The sequence below is a fragment of the Nelumbo lutea genome, chromosome 2, assembly GCF_056320005.1.
Source record: "Nelumbo lutea isolate HS-2025 chromosome 2, American lotus-T2T, whole genome shotgun sequence".
NCBI classification, from domain to species: Eukaryota; Viridiplantae; Streptophyta; class Magnoliopsida; order Proteales; family Nelumbonaceae; genus Nelumbo; species Nelumbo lutea.
In genome coordinates this window covers 56,602,482-56,623,866 of record NC_142685.1, presented here as the reverse complement: position 1 = coordinate 56,623,866, position 21,385 = coordinate 56,602,482, and the positions used below count along the sequence as shown (strand labels likewise).

General features: G+C 36.4%; 1 protein-coding gene across 2 annotated transcripts; it reads left to right on the top strand.

Moving 5' to 3' along the window:
* ARA6 (Ras-related small GTP-binding family protein) lies at positions 1-20,182 on the top strand. 2 transcript variants are annotated; one of them, XM_088968635.1, is made up of 9 exons: positions 1-194; positions 551-630; positions 4,570-4,653; positions 5,326-5,420; positions 5,628-5,733; positions 14,180-14,269; positions 14,418-14,504; positions 15,091-15,158; positions 19,798-20,182. In XM_088968635.1, exons 1-8 carry the CDS (start codon positions 170-172, stop codon positions 15,127-15,129), a joined length of 606 nt encoding a protein of 201 aa, XP_088824761.1. In that variant the 5' UTR covers positions 1-169; the 3' UTR covers positions 15,130-15,158; positions 19,798-20,182. The 2 variants fall into 2 exon arrangements, with proteins under 2 accessions (XP_088824761.1, XP_088824760.1); XM_088968634.1 differs by lacking the exon at positions 19,798-20,182 and having other exon boundaries at positions 15,091-15,416.
* Positions 20,183-21,385: the final 1,203 nt, after the last annotated feature.

Below are 21,385 nucleotides of genomic sequence, written 5' to 3'. Positions count from 1 at the left end.
AACCTGTTTCATGGCAGTTGACTAAAGCTTTTCCTGTCACCCGTTCCTATTAAAAGGAGAAAAAGGAAAACGTGTTCATTCCTGGAACTGGAAGTTTCTTTTTATGGTGAGGACCAAACTCCTCTAATCGAATCGAGCCCTAGAAGAACCAGGCAGGTCTCACCGCGCCATGGGTTGCTCCTCCTCCCTTCCAGGTAAGCTTGGTTTCTCTTTATTTGATTGGAGTTTCTTTCCGAATTTCGAATTTCGGCCATGTGGGTTGGATCCTGGTTCACCTTTTAGGCGCCATGCAATTCCTATTTGTTCTTTTGGAGGTTTTGAGGTTGACTTAATCTTGAATTCCTTTGCATTTCATTTTCGAAATTTGCTATGTCATTACTTTTATGGTGGATATAAGCTGAATGATTGATTGTTTTCATGGTCATCTATTCATCGTCCTATTCCCAAATGAATATTTCGTTGCTTTTCAAGTCAGCAATCACTTTTAATTTAGCTCTGTTTTTCCTTCATTATACTTGTTTTGTTTGATGTTAGTTCTTTTTTTTCCTAGAAAGCACGTCTTCTGGACGGTTGGATGGTTTGAGTTCTGAGAATGTTGAAGCAACTGACTCAAAAAATTTACGAGTGAAGGTGCGCTTGTCTCTTCCCCGGCCCCTTTTGCGTAATGATCTATGCTTCTGGTTTGTCAACTTGTATTACTGATGGATATTTGTTAGGAGTTGAATGTGTTAAATTGAAGCTTTGGTTGGTTGAAAGAATTAGGGGAGAGGAAATGGGGAACAAAATGTGAGAGATTATATATGTATATATATATATATATATATATATATATATATATGTATATGTATTCATAAAACATTTGTTAGAATGGAAGTCTTTGCTATTTAAGATGAGTGCCTCATGAGGTTTGTTAGTATGAACTGTCGATAAAAGAACATGCATTACTAACTACCCAATTGTTTTTTGTTGCTTAACAATCATAGGTGCTTTGACTGAAATCTATAATGCAAACTTGTCAATCAACCCTCGTCCCCCTCCCCAAAATAAAAAACGATGAGGATGTAAAACATCATCAACTTTTTGTTTTCACTTAAAATGATAATTAAAAATAGTAGGTTAGTTGGCCCCTAGCTTTAATGTTGCATGGGCTCCCCTAAATGGATGAAGTATTTGTGTTCCACATGCATTGTATTTTGATACTCCATAGGTTTTATTTTTTGAGAGAAGGGTAACACAATTTCATTAATCACAAAAGGGAAGGATGCACATTAGAAGATGTACAAAAGACCTTGATAGAACAAAAAAAGAACAAAGTTGACTTATAATGGCATTGTATTCACACTGTACAAAAAATCCCTTTTGTTGGAATGCACATGTGAGTGTATGTGGAGAAAGTCCCACATAGGAAAGATACAAGAGATACAAGGGACTTATATTACAAGGATTGACCCACAACTTAATGTCTTAAGATTTTAGGTTGAAGGTGGTTTCTAACTGTTGTGTATCAGTCCTACATATATGTACATGAGCTCCTTGGTTTTGGTGACTCCCTCGATGCACAATAATTATATTAGAGCTGAAGGTTCAGCCGGGCGAGGTGCTGATAGATGCATTTGGTGACTTCGATGGCTTGCTGGTTTCCCCATTGTTGAGCAGTTGGCAAGGGCGGTTAATCTCCCAAGATGACTTCACCCATGGGATTATTCTTTCATAGTTGAGAAGTTGGTGATTCCCATGGATGACTCTCCATTTGGTAGCTTGCAGTTGAGCGAGAGCTTCTATGGTCATGAGTAAAGGGCTCTTGGATGGTGCATGTCAAACTTGATGATGTGATAATGACTTCCGTTCAAAGGGGAGTATGGAGTACCTAATGTGGAAGAAAAGTCTCATATGCAAAGGGGAGATTGTTGGGATGCATGTGTGAGTGTATGAGGAGAAAGTCCCACATTAGAAAGATGTATGAGATGGAAGGGATTCATATAATTCTAGAACTTAAAAATAGTTATGAACTGTACTGTTCTATGACATGTCTATAAGTCCATGTTTTTCCAATTGCCAAGTTGAACTCTTGAATATTGTATGGTGTAAACCTACAATGTTTTTTCCTTAGACTATATGAAGGGTATTATGAGTGTGCATGTGCATGCATTCTCCAACAAAACAAGTCTGTTTGAATTTTATGATTTACTTATTTTTTTAGTAATTTTATTATAGGCCTTTATGATCTATACCCAATTAGGTCCGTATAAAGTCCTCTCCTCACAAGATCCCAAATAGCTAGGACTAACTTTGAGTAATGGCCTATATGAACTATTCTAGATTGCCTTAGAAGGATGAGATGGGAAATGGTAAGGGACAAACAATAGATGGGAAATACTTGTGTTGGAGATGATTGCATGGCTAGCCTTATGGGATTAGTTGATTTTAGATATGCCTTCTATAAAGGTGGAGGCTATAATGCACTAACCCTACTCCCTATGGGTTACAATTGGGATATTGCCTTCTGAATAGGTCTAAGGGATGATGAATTGACTACTTGTTTGGAACTTTGGATCTCTTACAAATTCTTTAGAATGTGTGCCTAGATCCTACTAAACCAGATAGGCATATTTGGCCCCCCCGTCCTACGGGTTTTTTTCCTATGCTTCTTTGTTCAAGTTTCTTTGCAATTCCTTGTCCTCTCCTCCTTTCCCCTTTGATGAGTTCTGGTGTATATACCCATTCTCCCTAAAATAAGAGGTTTTGTTGGGAAGTAATTCATGGAAAGATCAATACTTTGGATATGGTACAGAAAAGAAGACCCTCATTGTGCAGTTCTCTAAACTGGCGTGTTTTGTGTAGATCTAATGATGAGATTTGCTATCACTTACTGATATCCTGTTCCTTTGCTGCAACTATTTGTGAGTGGTTTTTTTCTTTGTTTGGGTGCAGGCAGACTCTACCAATGGAGGTTAATATCCTATTTGATCCTTCTACGTTCACTTGGCCCAAAAAGAGGGAAAGAATAGTGTGGAGATGTGTGATATCAGCCTTGGCTTGGACCATATGGGAAGAAAGGACTGCAAGAATCTTCTTAGAGGAGAGGAGCAAAGAAAAAGTGAGGGATTATGTGATGGCTAGGGTGATCCATTGGATCAAGACTGGAGTTGTTCTCTAAGTTTTCTTTTGATGATGTTTGGAGAAACTGGAAAGTTGTTGCTAGAAGCTCATCCAAAAAGAAAAAAAGTTATGTTAAGCTGAACTATGATGGGAGCAGTCAAGGTAATCTACGCCCTTCTGTAATAGGAGGGTTTTGAGAGATTTAGAAGGAAACTTCATAGCTTTGTTTTTCTGGCCCTGTGGATATGGGTGATTCTGTTAGAGAAGAACTACTTGCTGCCTTACAAGGAGTACATATTGCTAATAAACTGAATATAGTGAGTGTAGTGATTGAAGGGGACCCAAAATTGGTGGTGGGGTGGCTTAAGGATCCAAAGTCCATAATCTGGTGCTACATGAGCGAGATGAAAAAGTTTAAATGGCTTAGAACCTGAGAATACAATGGGTGAGGAGATTGACAAATCAGATTATGGATACGTTAGCCAAGCAAGGAGTGAATAGGAATCAATTGTTTTGGGGTCAAATGTAATTTGTTTTTGTTTTATTGCAAAGAAGTAACATCTTGTGCCTCTCTAAGGGATGCTACTAATACTTTAAGCTATTATTTATTATTTAATAAAATTTGAAATTACTTGTCAAAATAAAAAATAATGCACTGACTCTTACAGTAATTGTTGCTTCTTTAGATTATAGTTACTAAATGTACCATACTGATCAACAATAGAGACAATATTGCTGGCATTGTTCTGAGCACCACACTCTTTATTTCTTCAACACACCTATGCTTCCTAAGAGAAGAGAGGGTTATTCCCAATAAATTATCATTTGTGAACAAAATCTCCTAAGTCATAATTACTTATCATTTGTATGTTGTTTGAGAATTATTTGTCAAACATTTTTTTTTTGGGTTACCATGATAATAAGGCATATGATTTTTAGATGTCATGGTCAAAACATAGAAGAAACCTAAGAATTTTACAGATGCCATTTAATTCCATATACTTTAAATTATCATTAATATTTTTTGATCTTTTTACTGATAAAAAAGGCATTCCACATTTCAATCACTCATGATCTCTTTTGAGTATGAATGAAATTTGTCTGTGGCTGTAAATCTTCCTAATGTTTTTGAAGTTGTGGGCAAGAACAATGTAGGGGAGACTTAATTACCAAAAAAAAAAAAAACAATGTAGGGGAGACTTAATTATCAAAAGAAAAAAAACAATGTAGGGGAGACTTAATTATCAAAGAAAAAAAAAACAATGTAGGGGAGACTTATCAAGAAAAAAAATGTAGGAGAGAGAGAAAGAGACCATCATAATGAATGATGGATGAAGGTGTTGGTGGGTGGTATTGAGAAACTACCCACAAGACTCACTCTCATTTCCAGTTGTTTCCCTTGTTCCCAAAATGAAAAAAATGAAAAGATAGTTAAATGCAATTGATCTTATATTTCAATATTACATGCAGCTGGTGCTTTTAGGGGACTCTGGTGTTGGAAAAAGCTGTATTGTTCTTCGCTTTGTTCGTGGACAGTTTGATCCATCATCCAAGGTAAGAAACATCTGGATTAATTTTATCCTCTGATAATCTTGTCATCGTCATTATCATCTTCCATACCCCACCTATCTGCCTCGACTACAAGGCTCCTGTTCTCTACTCTGCTATATCTAGGCTGAAATAATGAGCAGTCACATTTTACTTACCACCTGAACCTGTGTTCTCTGATGTCTTCTTGTTTTTTCTAAGTCTCTTAGAACCTTTGACTTGCACAAAAGTCCAAGTGGTTCTTCTTTCTGCTGCATCAGTTGGCAGCCCAGTGCACGATGCTCCCACCAATGAGGGGTCTGGGGAGGGACAGATGTATGCAGCCTTACCCTTGCACATACAGAGAGGTTGTTTCCAAGATTTGAACCCTGGTTGCCCAGGTCGCAATGGAGCAACCCAACTGTTGTGCCAAGGCCCACCTTCTCTCTCTGGTGTATCAGTTGCTGCATTATATAAATTTCCATTTTGCTTGATTGATTGTGGCATTTTCTATTGCTTAAGAAGCTGTTTTTTTTTTAGCCCATCCCCCAACCCTGGTGCAGGCGGGATTTGATCCCAAGCCTCTGCTACAACCAGCAGGAGGCCTTACCAACCGACCAGTTGGCTTGTGCCAACAGATCTCAATAGTTTGTTTCATTACATAGAGTTACTCATATTGTTGATTTATAATGATTTCAGGTGACTGTTGGAGCTTCATTTTTATCACAGACAGTAGCATTGCAAGATTCTACAACAGTCAAGTTTGAAATATGGGACACTGCAGGGCAAGAGAGGTATTTTATACTGATTGCACAATCCAAGTAGTAGCAGGAAGTAATTATTTTTGTCCTTTGGCATGAAAACTGCACTCACCATTTTGAAATGAATCCCTTCCTATTCCTGGGGAAAAAATATTCTCCATTGTCCTTTTTGCCACAATTAAATCCATGGTAAAATATCAACTTGCAACTGCCTTATATGTTGATAAATATTTTTGTCAGATATGCTGCACTGGCCCCCCTTTACTACCGAGGAGCTGCAGTTGCAGTAGTTGTGTATGATATAACAAATCCACAGTCATTCAACAAAGCTCAGTACTGGGTTAAGGTATATTTCATTGGTGATTTGAATTATATTTGATTGAGTTTCTTATTTGTTCCTTTGGTTTCTTCAGGTTGGCTGAAAATTCTTTGTGTCCACACTTGCTACTTTATTCTGTAATGGTTTCAGATGAAGTAATGCAAATTAGCTGATAAATACCACTATGATGACATGTTAACTCAGTGAGAATGTATCACGAGACCATCTAACCAAAGTGAATGAAGCATGTAATTTAGTTCTTTCTCCTAGAAGGAAATAGGTAGAGCAAAAGGATAATGATTAAAGTTATGATTTGCTATTTCTGTGATCTTGTACGTAGGGAACTAGGAAAGGTTAAAATGGTAAGCATGTTACTTGAGTACCACATTGATTCTCAGTTTGTTGGCACATAAAAATTTTGAAACTGGATCTTCATGGCATGATAGAATCTAAGGTGAGGTCAAGGTGGTTACTCTTCTTATTGAGGCCCTAATTGTCTTGTACTCTTGTCTCATTTAGCCTGGCAATTGAAGAGTCTAGGACCTCTAGGCCAATCGACTTGAATAAATAAAGGAGATTGAAGAGAAAGGATAAGAGAAGAAAGGAAGAAGAAGATAATGGAAGAAATGAGAAAGAGACAAAAGAAAGAGATGGAACGAATGGGGTATGTCTTAGAGTCAGCCCACCCGTTCTAGTTTATGCTTATGTGTTTAAAACAAATAAAATTACAAATGTATACTTCTACAGAACTAAGTATTCCTATAGTCCCCCTCAACTCAAGTGAACTATAGATGTCAATCATGCTCAACTTGTCAAGTACACTGTCAGGTGTCTTCTTTATCAAACCCTAGTAAAAAGATCAACAAGTTGGCCATCAGTCTTGACATATGGGAAGCAAACCTCATTCCAGTCAATCCTCTCTTTTATAAAGCGTCTTATCAAATTCCACACGTTTGGTTCAATCATGTTGTACAGGATTGTCGACTGCTTTATTGTCACAGTACAACTATGTTATCAACATATACAATAAGAGCATAGGTGAGACCATGCTCAAACTTAACAAATAAAATTTGATTTACTTGGCTCTGAGTATACCTAGATTTCTTGATGACCATATTAAATCTATCAAACCAAGCTCTTGGAGATTGTTTTAGTCCATAAATAGACTTTTTCAATTTGCAAACCTTACATGAAGGTGCCACAATACTTGGAGGTGGAAGCATGCACATTTCTTTTAATTCACCATGGAGAAAATCATTTTTAACATCTAACTGATGTAGGGGCCAAGATCTATGGGCAACCAAAGCCAATAGAACCCTTATTGAGTGCCAATGTCTGAATATAATCAATGCCATTAGTATGGTCTAACCTTTGGCAACTAGCCAAGCCTTATATCTCTCCACATATCCATCTTATTTATATTTCATTATATAGATCCACCTACACCCAACTGGTTCCTTCCCTTTAGGTAGATTAACCAACTCTCAAGTTTCATTTTTGATTAGAGCTCCATTTCATTGTTCATGGGAGCTTTCCTTTGGGTTTAGATAAGGCTTCAGATACACTTTTGGGGATAGGGATGGATGAGATAGCAACAAGGAAGGTGTAATAGGACTGGGATAAATGATATTAGGAACAAACTTTGATATAGGATGCAAGGTGCATTTCCTGACCCCTTTTTCTCTGGGCAATTGGAAGATTAGGGTCCTCAGCAATAGGTTCAGCACGAATAGGAGAGGAATCATCAACAGGAACAATGGGTAATGAACCAACAATAAAAGGAGGAAGTTCATAATTAAATGGATTTGAATCTAGATCCACAGGAGGAGACTCAACTAGAATTTCATCGATAGTTCCCACATCTTTCCTCTTAACCAGCCACGAAGAAGAAGAAGGAAGAAAAAATGGAATAGGAAGAAGTAATGGCCTCTCTTCAATAGTAGTATTCTCTCCCTGAAGAGAGAGGAGGAAAGAAAGGAGTGTCTTCAAAGAAAGGAGTCTTTACTAGAGGTGAAATTTGTTTTGTGCAAGTTCCCTAGTTGAAAATGTGAATGAAAGTAAAAGTCTTTCTGGTTCCCTGACCCCCCTCCTATAGTAAAGATTCTAACTGATAAAGCAAGGTGCCAACTGACTAGTTGGTAAGGTCGCCAACTGGATGTAGCAGAGACTTGGGATCGAATCCCACCTGCGCCAGGGTTGGGGGATGGGCTATCCTCTGTTGTGTAGCCCCATGGAGACCCCCCACCCCAAAGAAAAAAAACTGTCATGTCAGCAAAAAGACTAACAGATAAATAATGCTCATTAATTTTCTTTTCCAATCAATTAGAGTCTTTATTTGAGTATTTCTATTATTACTATTGTGGTTATATTGCCACCTAGAATTTTTGGTAATTTATAGGGCTGACATGTATATTTTTTTTTTGTTGTACATTTTGTGCATTCTCATTTTTTTCAAATGTTGATACAGTTATTCAGTTATCTACAAATGATTTAAGGGCCTATAACTTAACAATGAATATGACACTGAACAGAGAAGAGTGGGACAAGGCTTAGCTGAGTTGAGTTGAGTGTTGATTCAATTCTTTAGTTACCTTCTCCCCTTCAAGAAAAGAAGCAAGTTCATCATTTGAAGAAGACCTAATCTTGGAGAATTGAGAATAGAGGAGATTATGATTGGTTGTTGTGTCCACTAGATAGAAAAACCTTTTTGATTTGAGGTTTCTTGGCAAAAAAGTTAGTGATGAGGACCGTGATAGGATCTCACATAATAAGGAGTTATATTAGGTATTAGATTAAATTGTTACATATGATAGTTGCATTCTGTTTTGATTTCTTAGGCTAGAATTCACTTGCTATGATATAAAGCTTGTGATTTGAGCAATGTACATATTTCATGTGGAATAAAATTCAATGGTAAAGCATGACGATTTGGTGCTTATAGTGGGTTTCTTGCTTGAGCTTTCTTTAGTGGTCTTTCACTTCAGATGATCTTGAAGAATGTTTTTCTGCCTCTATTGAGAATAAGGATTTTGACTCCTACCATCCTTGTACAAGTTTGTAGGGGTGTAACTGAATCAAGTTTTAATCAAACAGTTTTGGCTTGAATTCGATTAAGCTTGATTCATGTTCGATGCTAATCGAGTTCGAATCTCAGGTAAGTTCGATTGGTTTTTCATACTTGAATTTGACCAATAAAATATTTGTCTAAGACTCACAAGTCCTGTTCTGTCATCACAGTTTAGAATCACTAGAACATCTATTCTTACATTGCCCATCCAGTGCAAAGATATGGTGTTTTTTCTTGAACCTATTCAATATTAGCTTGGTCTTTCCTAACACTGTTAATGAAAGCATTTAAGACTGGTATACTGGTAGATTGAGCATGAGAGGAATGATAGTTTGGAAAACCCTTCCCACTGCTATCATGTGGTCCATAGACCAAAAAGAAGACAAGAATCTTTTGAGGGCAAATTTATACAGTTTTCTGAATTAGTATGGAAAACATATTCTCCCTGTTTCTTGTTATCAGTTACACAGGAGTTTAAAGATATGGCATACCATAGCTGTTTTCGAGATGAAGTGCTTTGAAGCTGAAGGAGTGGCTCTTCATTATTGTTTTGTTGCTGAAGAGCCTTTATGTGTGCAGCTTCTTTTTTCTTTGGGAGTACCCTCCTACCGCCTTTATTAGATATAATACAACATATTACCTGTTCTTAAAAGAAGGATATACGTGGATTATATGTGAAATCATGTTGGTGCCAAAATTTTCCATAAATGATTTCTTTTCCAAGTCCCAAGCACAAGACTTAGAAACCAAGAATCCAAATAGGGGTGGGGACTTCAGAAGGGGGGATAAATTAAGGAGATAAGAAGACCTAAAAATAGATTTAGACAAGTTAAAAGACTGAAAATGAGATATAAATGGATTAAATAAGATGGAGATACTAGTTGGTTTTGTGAGAAAAGATTTAGTCCCTAGGTCTAGACATATGCTCCACACTCAACATCTTTTCATTTTTTCTACCAAAATGCTGGAAGGTGTTAAAACAATACCTTCAAGGATTTGCATGAATTCTGTTGAAGAGTTGTTTATATATACTATTATATTGGGTGGGTTTTGGGTAGGAGAGGTGGGGGTGGTGGGGCTGCCATCCAATTTTCAAGCTTATTGGCCTTTGCAAATAATAGAGCAAGGATTCTCTCCCTTTTTCAAGGACAATATTAAAATTGTGATTGAGTAGATGGGAAGTAATATAGTTTATCCATAGCATATTACCCCTTCCATTAGAGAGGCCTGTGCCTTGATATGCATGTTGAATACTTTTTTCATGTGGATGAACAAATAAAAAATTCTCCATTTGGTTTAATTTGTTTTGATGTGGCATTTCTAGGCCAATAATAGATTAATTAATTAATTTTTTTTTTGGGTTTTGTTTGTTGCATCTCGTTTCTGTTTTTTTATTTATGCATGCATTGTACTTTCCCCATGGTTCACAGCCCTTCCATTAGAGAGGCTTGTGCCTTGATCTGCATGTTGAATACTTCTTTCAGGTGGATGAACAGATAATTTGGTTTAATTTGTTTTGATGTGGCATTTCTAGGCCAGATAATAGAGTTATTAATAGTAGTCGTACAAGACTGCAATCAGTCTTAACTAAAAGAAGAAGAGGAGAAGAGAGAGGGAGAGGAAGAACTCGTAGAGAGATTTTTGAGAAAAGAGAGAGGTGTTTTGTTGTGTATACTGCCACCCCTCTTAATTGTTATTTATAATCATTAATCTCCTTATAATGGTAGGAGTTATTCTAATTACCCCTACTTAAACTCCAACAAGGAATAAAAAAAGGATAGACATAAACAAGGCCCAGCCGGCCTAACTAAAAAAGGAAAACATAATAAGTGTGTGGTTGGAACCACACACACTACTAACTATCTCTACACTGCCCCTCAAGTTGAGATAAATGTTTGTCATTCCCAACTTGTGTAGATCTGTCTCCAATTTGCTCTTTGTGATTGCTTTAGTGAAGAGATCAGCTAACTACATGCCTGATGCAATGTAAGGAAGGCATACTTCTTGAGATGCAACTCGCTCTTAGATAAAATGTCTGTCTACCTCGATATGATTTGTCTTGTCATGTTGTACTGGGTTGTGGGCAATATTAATTGCAGCTTGATTATCGCAATACAACACCAGAGGCTTCTCATAATCAATCTCCAAATCATTAAGCAAGGATTTCAGGCATAATACTTCTGCAACACCATTGGCCATGGATCTGTATTCTGCTTCTGCACTTGAGTGAGCAATAACATTTTGTTTCTTGCTTCTCCAGGAAACAAGATTTCCCCCCACAAATGCACAATATCCAAAGGTGGATCTCCTGTCATCAACACATCTAGCCCAATCTGCATCTGTATATACTTTATTTTCATGTGACCACTACTCTTGAAGAGTATACATTTCCTTGGATGTCTTTTTAAGTAGGCAAGAATCCTCTCTATTGCAAGGAGGTAGGTGGTCCTAGGAGAATTCATGTATTGGCTAACAATATTGACAGCATAAGAAATATCTGGCTGAGTTAGGCAGAGATAAAGAAATTTCACAACCAACCTTTGGTACATAGCCTTGTCTTCAAGAAGTTCTCCATTTTGTGCACTTATTTTATGGTTAAGCTCAATAGGTGTGTCAGCAGGTTTCACTCCTAGCTTTTCAGTTTCTTCTAATAAGTACAGAACATACTTCCTTTGAGAGGTAAAAGTGCCATGCTTAGATCGAACTACTTCAATTCCTAGGAAATAGTGCAATTCCCCCAGGTCTTTCACTTCAAATTCCTTGTGAAGATGCTGTTTGAGAGTTTCAGTTTCATTAATATTGCTCATTGTTATCACAATGTCATCTACATAGATTGCTAGTAGAGTATGTCTTCTTAAAGAAGAGGGTGTGATTTGACTGAGCCTGTATATATCCAAATTTGTCCAAAGCCAATCTAAACCTATCAAACCAAGCTCTCGAAGATTGTTTCGACCCATACAAGGCCTTCTTCAAAAGGCAAACTTTCTTTCCTGCTTCCGTACTATAAAAACCAAGGGGTAACTCCATGTATACCTCCTCTTGCAAGTCTCCGTTGAGGAAAGCATTCTTAACATCCAACTGAAATAGTGGCCATGATAAGTTTGCAGCAATGGATAGTAGGACTCTGATAGTGTTCATCTTTGCAACAGGTGCAAAGGTTTCCGTATAGTCTATACCATAAGTTTGCGTGAATCCCTTTGCAATCAATCTAGCCTTATACCTTTCTACAGTACCATCAACATTATATTTCATAGTAAACACCCATCTGCATCCAATAGGTTTCTTTCCTTCAGGTTGGTTAACTAGTTTCCATGTGTTGTTCTTAACAAGAGCATCCATTTCTACTTGCATTGATTCCTTCTATTTAGGTATCAAAAGGGCTTCTTATACTTTTCTGGGTATAGGAATAGTAGCAATAGATGCCAGGTGAGCTCTATAGGATTTTGGGAGACAATCATAGGAAAGGAACTTGGAGATGCAATGGGTAGTGGATGAGGTGCAACGGCTATTTCTTTACGAATTGCAATTGGAAGATCAAGGTCATCTGATGGTGAGGGTTGTGCATCTGCAATAGTGGGATCAACTGTGGGAGCAGTAGTAGTGTCTAGACATGGGGCTGTAGAAGATGTTGGAATTGACTTGGATTGTTGTTGAGCATGAGAGTCAACCTGCCTCCACCACTTTCTGTGAAATTTCAGCTAAAAGTTCAATTACTAAAGGGCTTTTTGTTAATGACTGAAGTAGAAGATTGAATAACTTATTGCTTTGTCTTTTATGGATAAATTGTCATATAATAAAATATTTAGGAGTATTATAATCAACCAACATGCCTTTCAGCAATTAAGGAGATTAAAGCGTACTTAATGAGATTCACTAAAAGACAGTTCAGCCACTTCGGTCATTAAAGGTTTCTAAATGTAGTTTTCAATTTCTTAGAGTTTTTCCAAGCTTCAAAGTGAATCTCCAATTCCTCCATCTTAACCTTACCTACCCTAGAATCCTAATCACCTTTTCCAAGCAAGCCCAATAAACACTAAGACCTCACTTGCAGTTATTTTCCAACTCTTGAGTGGTTATTCTTCAATTTCCACAGCTCTGGGTCGTACCTATCCCGCATCATAATGTATTCATAAAAAAGCAGAATGGTGGGATTGAGTCCAGAATAGAAAACTGTTTTGGTCTGATGATGTATGTACAGTGGTATAATCTGTATATTTTCTAAAGTTAACAAAAATGATGGTTACAATCTCGAAATTCAGACAGCTCTTTCCTTCAGAAATTGTGATTGCTCCATTCTTTCCAATAACCAACATATTGTAAATGGGGTCAAGTTCCAGAGAATATGATATCTCCTAGAGAAGCCTTTCATTGGCCAAGCCTGAATAAGCAAAATCAATGTTCCTGGTTTGACCCTTTGCAGCCAGAAAGGCCTAAAGTGTAGTGGCCACACTTTGATAGATAAGGGTGATAGAGATAAATGCATAATTGTGTGGTACTAATTATCACAAATTCTATATGAGGAACGGTCATTTCTGATATTCCCATGATAGGTTTTTGCCAATAGTTACTATCTTGTCCAAAGAACACTTTCTTTTCCATGCCACTGGTTGCAATCTTATCCAAGTATGCCAAATTATGATACTTGTTACTTACTTGCATAGTAATGAACCTAGTTTAGTGGAAACTTGTCCAAGTACAATGTGACTGACCAATTCAGCACCAAGTGTTATTGGTTTCAGTTTTCGAGAAGTTAGGTGATGAGACCAGGATTTAATTTCTTGTTCTGGAGTAAACCTAGGATTTCTGTGTTGTGTGTTTCCCTACTTTATTGTTATGTGGTACTTTCAGAGCTACAAGTTAGTATTGTTGCAGTGTCTGGTAGTATTAAAAGTTTTCTTTTCCAAGGTCCCTAGATACCTAAGTTGCTTCTATCAAAATCTCAGTAAACTCTAAGAACCATGAAGATTATAAAATGCACCATTATAGAAGATTGGAAATTGTTGCTTCTAAGTTCACTTTTTAATACTTCTATAATGTGTCTATCAGGATGTATTCTTCACCAAATCTTTACATTTGTAATTGCTGTATTTATGTGTATACATGTGTATGCTTGTATGTGTATATACATAGCCATGTATTTGTGTATGTATACATGTACACATTTGTGCTTTTCGACAACTGGTTGTCTGGTTGCTTCTATTCTTTTACTGATATACTCTTTGCAGATTTGTTTTATCAAGAGACTATCAAACTCATGCATATACATAAATATTCACATATATGCACGGTGTATTAATTACTTGTTGCATTTGACAAGTCGGAAACAATGTACTAGACAAGTAGTGGATTTCAATGATGCGCCAATATATATATTTCAAGCAATTGATGAATTTTAATTTCTATTAGGAGCTACAAAAACATGGGAGCCCCGATATTGTCTTGGCTTTGGTAGGGAACAAAGCTGATCTCCAAGAAAAACGAGAAGTATCCATTGAAGTATGTGTTTTGTGCCCAAAACTTGAAACATTAGCTTCTGTATTTGGTATTTGATATGCATTCTCAATCAGAATTTTATTTGGTGCATTTCATGAACTTTTATTAAAGACTGTAATAGTTCACATTTGTCATTATTCTTTTTGTGAAGGATGGTATGAACCATGCGGAGAAGAATGGGATGTTCTTTATTGAGACATCTGCAAAGACAGCAGATAATATTAATCTGCTATTTGAGGTACATTTGTGGCACTTATTTTTTTCTTTTCTAAGGCCTGAACATGGCTTCTTATAATTAGTATTTTAACATGAGTGGCCACTTGATGTGGGAAAGTCTAGAGTTCTGTATTTTAAGTACCAACATTTTGAACTGGAGGTCAAATTAGAAGACCTCCAGTTACGGTTTTTCCATGTTTAACCATAAGTTGGACTAGTCTGAAGGTTAATATGTCCAAAAACTGCCAATCCCGGAACCCTGCTGTTTTGTGGTTGTACCAGTAAGTTTTCAAAACATTGGTGACTAGCAGCCACATATCAGCAATGGATTTGCTCTTCTTCTGAATGTTGAGAAGAATATTGGTATAAAACAATTCAATAACTAGATCATCAATAGGTTATGTTTCCATTAATTATTTGGCTGCACGGTAGTGATATCTGCTTTGGTTGCAATTTGCAATTTGCTGCTTCTAATGCTTGATGATGTATGGAGGAGATGATTACAAATTTGTGGCATTAGTGACATGCCCTTCATGGGTTCTTTTCCTACTTGATATGGAAAATATATTTTATATGCAATTCGGGGACTGACTTTTCTTCCTTGACAGGAAATTGCTAAAAGGTTGCCTCGTTCTCCCTCTTCATGATTGCAGAAAGGACACCAATTGCACTACAGGTTACAGAATTCCAATACCTCTCTTTCTTCTGCACTGTACTACTGAGTTTGTTTATATCGTGAATTACCCTGTTATCTTTGATCTATTTATAATGGGTTTTCGGTATGATTCATTGATTTAACCACTTCAGGTAATTATGTTAGATACTGGCATTATACTCAACAAGTGACTGGATGTAAGCATTGGTGGATCTAATTGTTTGTGATGCTTACTGCACATAGAATTATAGAAAAAGAATCCACTCCTTGCTGAACCCACCCAATTTGCTCATTGCTTTAGTATTGGGAGTGTTGTCAAGACTGGATAGGACGTAAGATTGTGATTAAATTGCTCATCCCTTAAAGTTGTCAAAAAAAAAAAAAAAAACCAGGATACAGAAAGATCATTGAGTCACCCATTCACCGATTCAACCATTTGATCTTATCTGATCCGGGTCTCACAAAACTGGTTTTGTTGGAACTGATCCGAAGCTCAACTCATGGGCCATTTGATAATGGCTGAAATGGCTGACATTGCTTATTCAGACTGGTCTCTGGTTCTTAAGTCACACGGTTAAATAATGGTTTAAGTTGGGTCACACGGTTATTCAGCCTGGTCTCTGGCTGACTTGAAAAGTTGATGACTAATTTGGAATCACCCAAGTAATGATAGATTTTTCTGAAGTTTAGTACAAAGTTATGGATTTCCCTAGGCCTTTAAATCAAGCATTCTACCCATATAATCAGTATATACGGATTATTACAGGTGCAAGAAGCATCAAAATTAATTTTAATTGAATTAATATCCGGGTTCTTCCAAAGAATGGGATTTATTCTAAACTCTTATCACATACCAGGCCCTTTTAAGAAAAGCGCATATTGCATAAATAAAAAAAAATAGCTCAGACAATTGCTTCATGTATTTGGAGGAATCATGGAGAAATGGAGAAAAGAGAATTAAAGAAGGTTTTGTCTTGTGTGTGCGTCATGTGTATTATCAGGCATTCTAACATTTTTGTCTCACTTTAGAAGACGATCTTGTTCTTATCTGATATTTACTAAAAGAGATATTTCTAGTCATGAATTTTCAAATAAAGATATAAAGTTATAAACCATTAAACCTATGCCTCCATCTTGAAAATCCAGTGAAAGTTACATTTGGCAATTCTACACGATTTTCTCCTACTATCCAATATTGAAAATTTCAATTTGGCAATTCTACAAGGCCCCATTTGTTTCAATATGAAATGGATGGAAAAGTTTTTCTTGTCATTTGCATTGAAGCAAAGTAAGGTGCAAACAGACGAAAATAGCTGAAATAATTCAATCAGAAAAATCTGCTCTCCATTTTACAAAGAAACGACCCACTTTCAAAAACTTAAGACAAAGGCCTATGGACATATAACTAAAAGAACTCTGTTCTTGGGGGGTGTTTGACAACTGGTTTCTGAAAACAAAAACAAATGCCGCATCAAAGGGCTGTATTGCTGTATTTTCTTTGGGTGCATCAGGTTTAGGCCCCATGAGTTAATTTTTGTTATGACATTGTCCAGCGCAGGGATAAAATTGAGATCATGGCCTTAGATGCAGTGTTTTTGGAACCGCCTAGGTTTCACCCTTAACCTGGTTCTTAGCTAAAAACCATTGATTTGGTCAGCTGTCTAATTGTTGATCCATTCGATCCAAAAATATAATTTTTGACCGTTTTATTTATTTTTGATTTTTTTTTAAAGTTGGAATAGGCCGTTCATTGAATTGGACGATCGAATCATTGACCCGTGGCTAAAACGGTTTCAGATCATTTTTTTTAAAATCTTGCTTAATGTATTAGTGTGGCCCCAAAGACGTCACTTCATTTAATTGAAGGTGGGGCCATAGCATGGTGCATGACATTGTTGTAGCCAAAATGGTTTGAGGCCCTCCACCCAATATTGGTTGTATTTTCTTTATTATTTAATAAAAAAATTATTTCTACCAAGAAAACATAAAAAATTTCAAGTCCCAAAAAATCGTAGACCGTAGAGAAATTATGGGTTAATGTAAAAAGTGATTCTTTAGAAGGTCCTTGTGCTTTTTCTTAGATGACTGGCTAAAAATAAATGTCAATCCATAAAATGATAGATTTTATTTACATTATTCACTTTTGTTGACTAATACAAGTGATTCATAATTAGTCTGTTTGGGAGGGTTTATGTGGTGGTAGAAGTTAACCAGCTTCATCAGAAAGCCGATTAATCAATTCATGTAACCTTGTTTTTTCAATTTGCCGGATTTTTTTTACCAAATATAACTTAACAACTTTCTGGGTTTATTTTTTGGCTCATGCAAGTATTATTTTCAAAACTGGACCGGATCAAATGGTTGGACCAGAAAACCTGAGAATTGGTCAGGTAACCAGTTTTTTTTTTTTTCACTTTAAAGTCGTTTTCTTACCAAAAACCATTGATTTGGTCAATGACCTATTGATCCAGATGATTGAACTGTCAAACTGTTGATTTAGACAATGATTTTTGGCCATATCTTTATTATTATTATTATTATTATTATTATTTTTATTCTTAAAGTTAAAATGGACCATCTGTTCAAACTAGATAATTGGATCATTCAACCTAAGGATCGGTCTCCAAAATGATTCCTTGTCTGCTCCGATTTTAAAAACAAGGCCATAAACCGCTGCAAGAAAGCCTCCCAAACGGGGCACCTAAAGTTAAAGTGTGTACTACATACACTTAACTCTTGGCTTTTCATTCATGATTTGTGACTTAAATTTAAGCTCGAAACCGAGTAGTTTTATGTCGGCAGATGGTCTGAAAGAGATGCATGCTTGCTTGAAAACTGCTTTAAATGCCATAAAATACAAGTGGTGCTTTGTTATGACTATATATGAGTTGCACCGTGAACCTTAGCTGTGCCCTAGAGTCCCAACCCTAGTTGATGATGTGATGCAAGGTTGCAAACCGTAAGCTTGTACCATATGTTGTATCTGCATCAAAATGGCAAATGTCGCATGTGGGATATATCATATCATATACATAGCTGCAGCTGCAGGAGAGCAGAGCAGCACAATAAGGTGCCACCCACCCTTCTTCCTACAGTTGACCTTGAGTGGCTTTACATGGGTTCCAATGGCGGGCCAAGGAAATAAGATGAACACTGCATTGATACGTACCCTCATGAAACTGACAAAACATAGCAGATACGGAATGATATTTTAATGGCATGCTCCCTTATCCAAGACATTGATGATGAGTCATGAATCAGTAATAACTAAAGCAATATTCTGGTTTACATCCTTAATTAGAGAGCTTAATTATTTCATGCTCTTTGGTTAATTAGTAGATTATTAGTTGGTAAATCCCAAGCAACTGTTTGGACAGTACTGAAAACCCACTACTGAAACTGATCTTGGGATGCTAGTTATTAGAATTGTTGAGAACAGTTACCTCAAAATACTTAATTCATTCTTTATTGAAGCTTATATTTTGATCCTAATTAAGTAGATATTGTTTTAAAAGACAAATAATCCAAAACCCTTCACTAATGTTTTTTCTTAAACATTTTTACTTGAGTGAATTGAATTAATGGTGAAAGTGGATGACAGACCACTCAATAGACCAAAATGGTATTAAATCCGGTCCCAAGAGTCTGACAACATTGATTTCAGGTAGGTGGTCGGTTTTGTGTGTTGTTACGTATATAAAAAAATATTGGTGGAGTCTATTCCTAAAAAGTTTTGGAAAGATTAATGCATAAATCAAATGGTTGGTTCTTAGCGGCATCACTGATCAGCTGGTTGGTTTTCATAATTAGTTTTCAAGCATTCAAAACGTGGCAAGTTATGGTCTATATTACTCTGCCATGTATAACAACCAGCTGCACAGCTATGGTCAAAAAAGGTTGACGCAGTTCCTTGTTATTTTGAGCACCCATTCCTTGAAAACCCTCGTCGAACACATGGTGTGGTGCTGAAGAGACAGCTTTTCTTTCCTGACTTTTGAGGAGGATGAAATTCAATTGTGGCAGCAAGGAGAGGGTGAGTCTCTCTTTCTCTCTCTCCTCTTTTTGGAAACAAGCTTCTTTTGCCCCAGTGCTGCTTGATTCATCTACCAACATTTGTTGTTTTGATGTGTTTGTATGAGAACTCATTTTTTAGTAGTGTTCTAGGTTTCTGCCATCATTTGATGTTTTGATGTTTTATGAGAAGTGGGTCTCATTTTTTAATAGTGTTATAGGTTTTTGGGCAGTAGTTATGACTAATCTAGAGTGTTCTAATGAAATGGGTTGTGTGGATCCAACACTACTAATCTAGAGTGTTCATTTTCACTCTTCATATTTAGCTATTTGGCCCACCAAATATTGAAGTTTTGACCTTGCAAAACCAATTATATTACTATTGGAGATCTTCAAACTATGAATGTATACTAAGTTTTACGATGAAAGGTTCCCTCATTAGGTAAGGGCTGTGAGATTATTTCACTTCAATTGCTATATCCATGCATAGATGTTATATATGTCTTGCCTAAGAATCATGTACACAAACTTGATTAGGTTTTCAGCTTTACCAGAATCTTGTTCAGTATATATCCAACAAATAGAACAGGTAACAGAATTACATTTTTGGGCTATAATCTTTGTTGGGCTATAAATCTTGCACTTGTAGGTTGTAGAAGTTGGATCAGGCCAGAGAGAGCACTGTGCACAGGTTGCAACATCACAGCATCGTGTAAATACAGTGTGCAACACTTCACAGCCTGAGCATGCAACGTTTACAGATCAACCCATCATGGTGATTTATTGTTATTTTATTTTGCTACTGTTAATTAATTTTGTTTAATGGTGTTGCTTCAGTACTCTTCACATGGACATGTCGGTCGGTAGCTCACATCTCTTATATATATATGATGAGAGAACTGTGACAGAACTGTCATCACACAAGAGGTTTCTGTTAATGGTGTTCTTCAGTGTGATTATATTGTTTTTCTTTTTGTGAGTTTCAAAAGCAAACAAAACCAAAATAAAAACACAAAAAACATGTTCTTGGTTTATATGTGTTTTTTTGTTTTTAAAATTGAAACCAAAACCATGCTCTTGAATTTCTGGTTTAATTAAGGAACATGTTTCCATATAACTATTCAATATCATGTTTCCATTGTAGAATGCCACCTAACATGTATTGTTTTTCAAAACAAAACCAACTTAATTTTTTCCTTTTCAAAACAAAAACACAGTTCAAGAACATCTTTTTGTTTTTTTGCTGATGTGGCAATTCAAAAGACAAATGAAAATAAAAATTGATCATGTTGTAACATAGAGCGCCCCCTAAAATTTCCACATAGAGGATTTTAAATCTTGAATGAACCAGGTATATGAATACATATGTGTGTGAGAGATACAGAAAGAGATCGCTTAGCATTCTAGTTCTGATAAGCTATGTCAAGGAACCATTCAACCTCAAATCTTAAGCTCTTAGGTGAGGTACTTCAATAAATATTTATTCTCTAATACACCCTCTTACTCGAAATGATATCAGGCTTGAATTATCAACAAGCCATATCTTGTGCTGAAATGAGAATCAAACACTAAACCACTTAATCAAATACCAACAATTAGGGTCTGTTTGGTTCGTAGTCGGAATGAGAATTGAAATCCTCCGAAATGAGAATCGGAAAGTCCATTCCCATAGTTTATTTGGTTCAGACAGGAATGAGAATGTGAATTAAAATCAGCAGGAATAGAATTTCATTCCCAAGAAAGGGGCAGGGAATGGCCACTCCCTCAAATGAGGGAATGCCATTCCAGCAGAAATGGGAATGAGATTTCAATTCCGTCCAACCAAACAGTTGGAATTGAAGTAGCCCATTCTGATTCTGATTCCAGAACCCTATTCCTGAAAATCAAACGGACCCTTATTCTTTAATAAGTTATACATAAAATTATAATAAATATTTGAATAATGTTCTTTCTCTTTCTACACTTTTGGGGAAGCCATTGATACCTGTTTGCTCTGCTCCGACCCTATCAATTTGATTGACTAAAGTTGTGTCGTATTGATAAAAAGAAACTTATTATTTTTCCCTTACATCACAATGTATCAATCAACCAATTAAATAAAATGAAAAATCTTCCTTTTCAGTGTAGACAAAAGCCTATATGCCTATATGCATATAATAATAATTAGGCAGAGCACAATACTTATCAACATTCTATGTCTTGTCTAAATTTGATAGCTTGGGCTATTAACAAGGTTC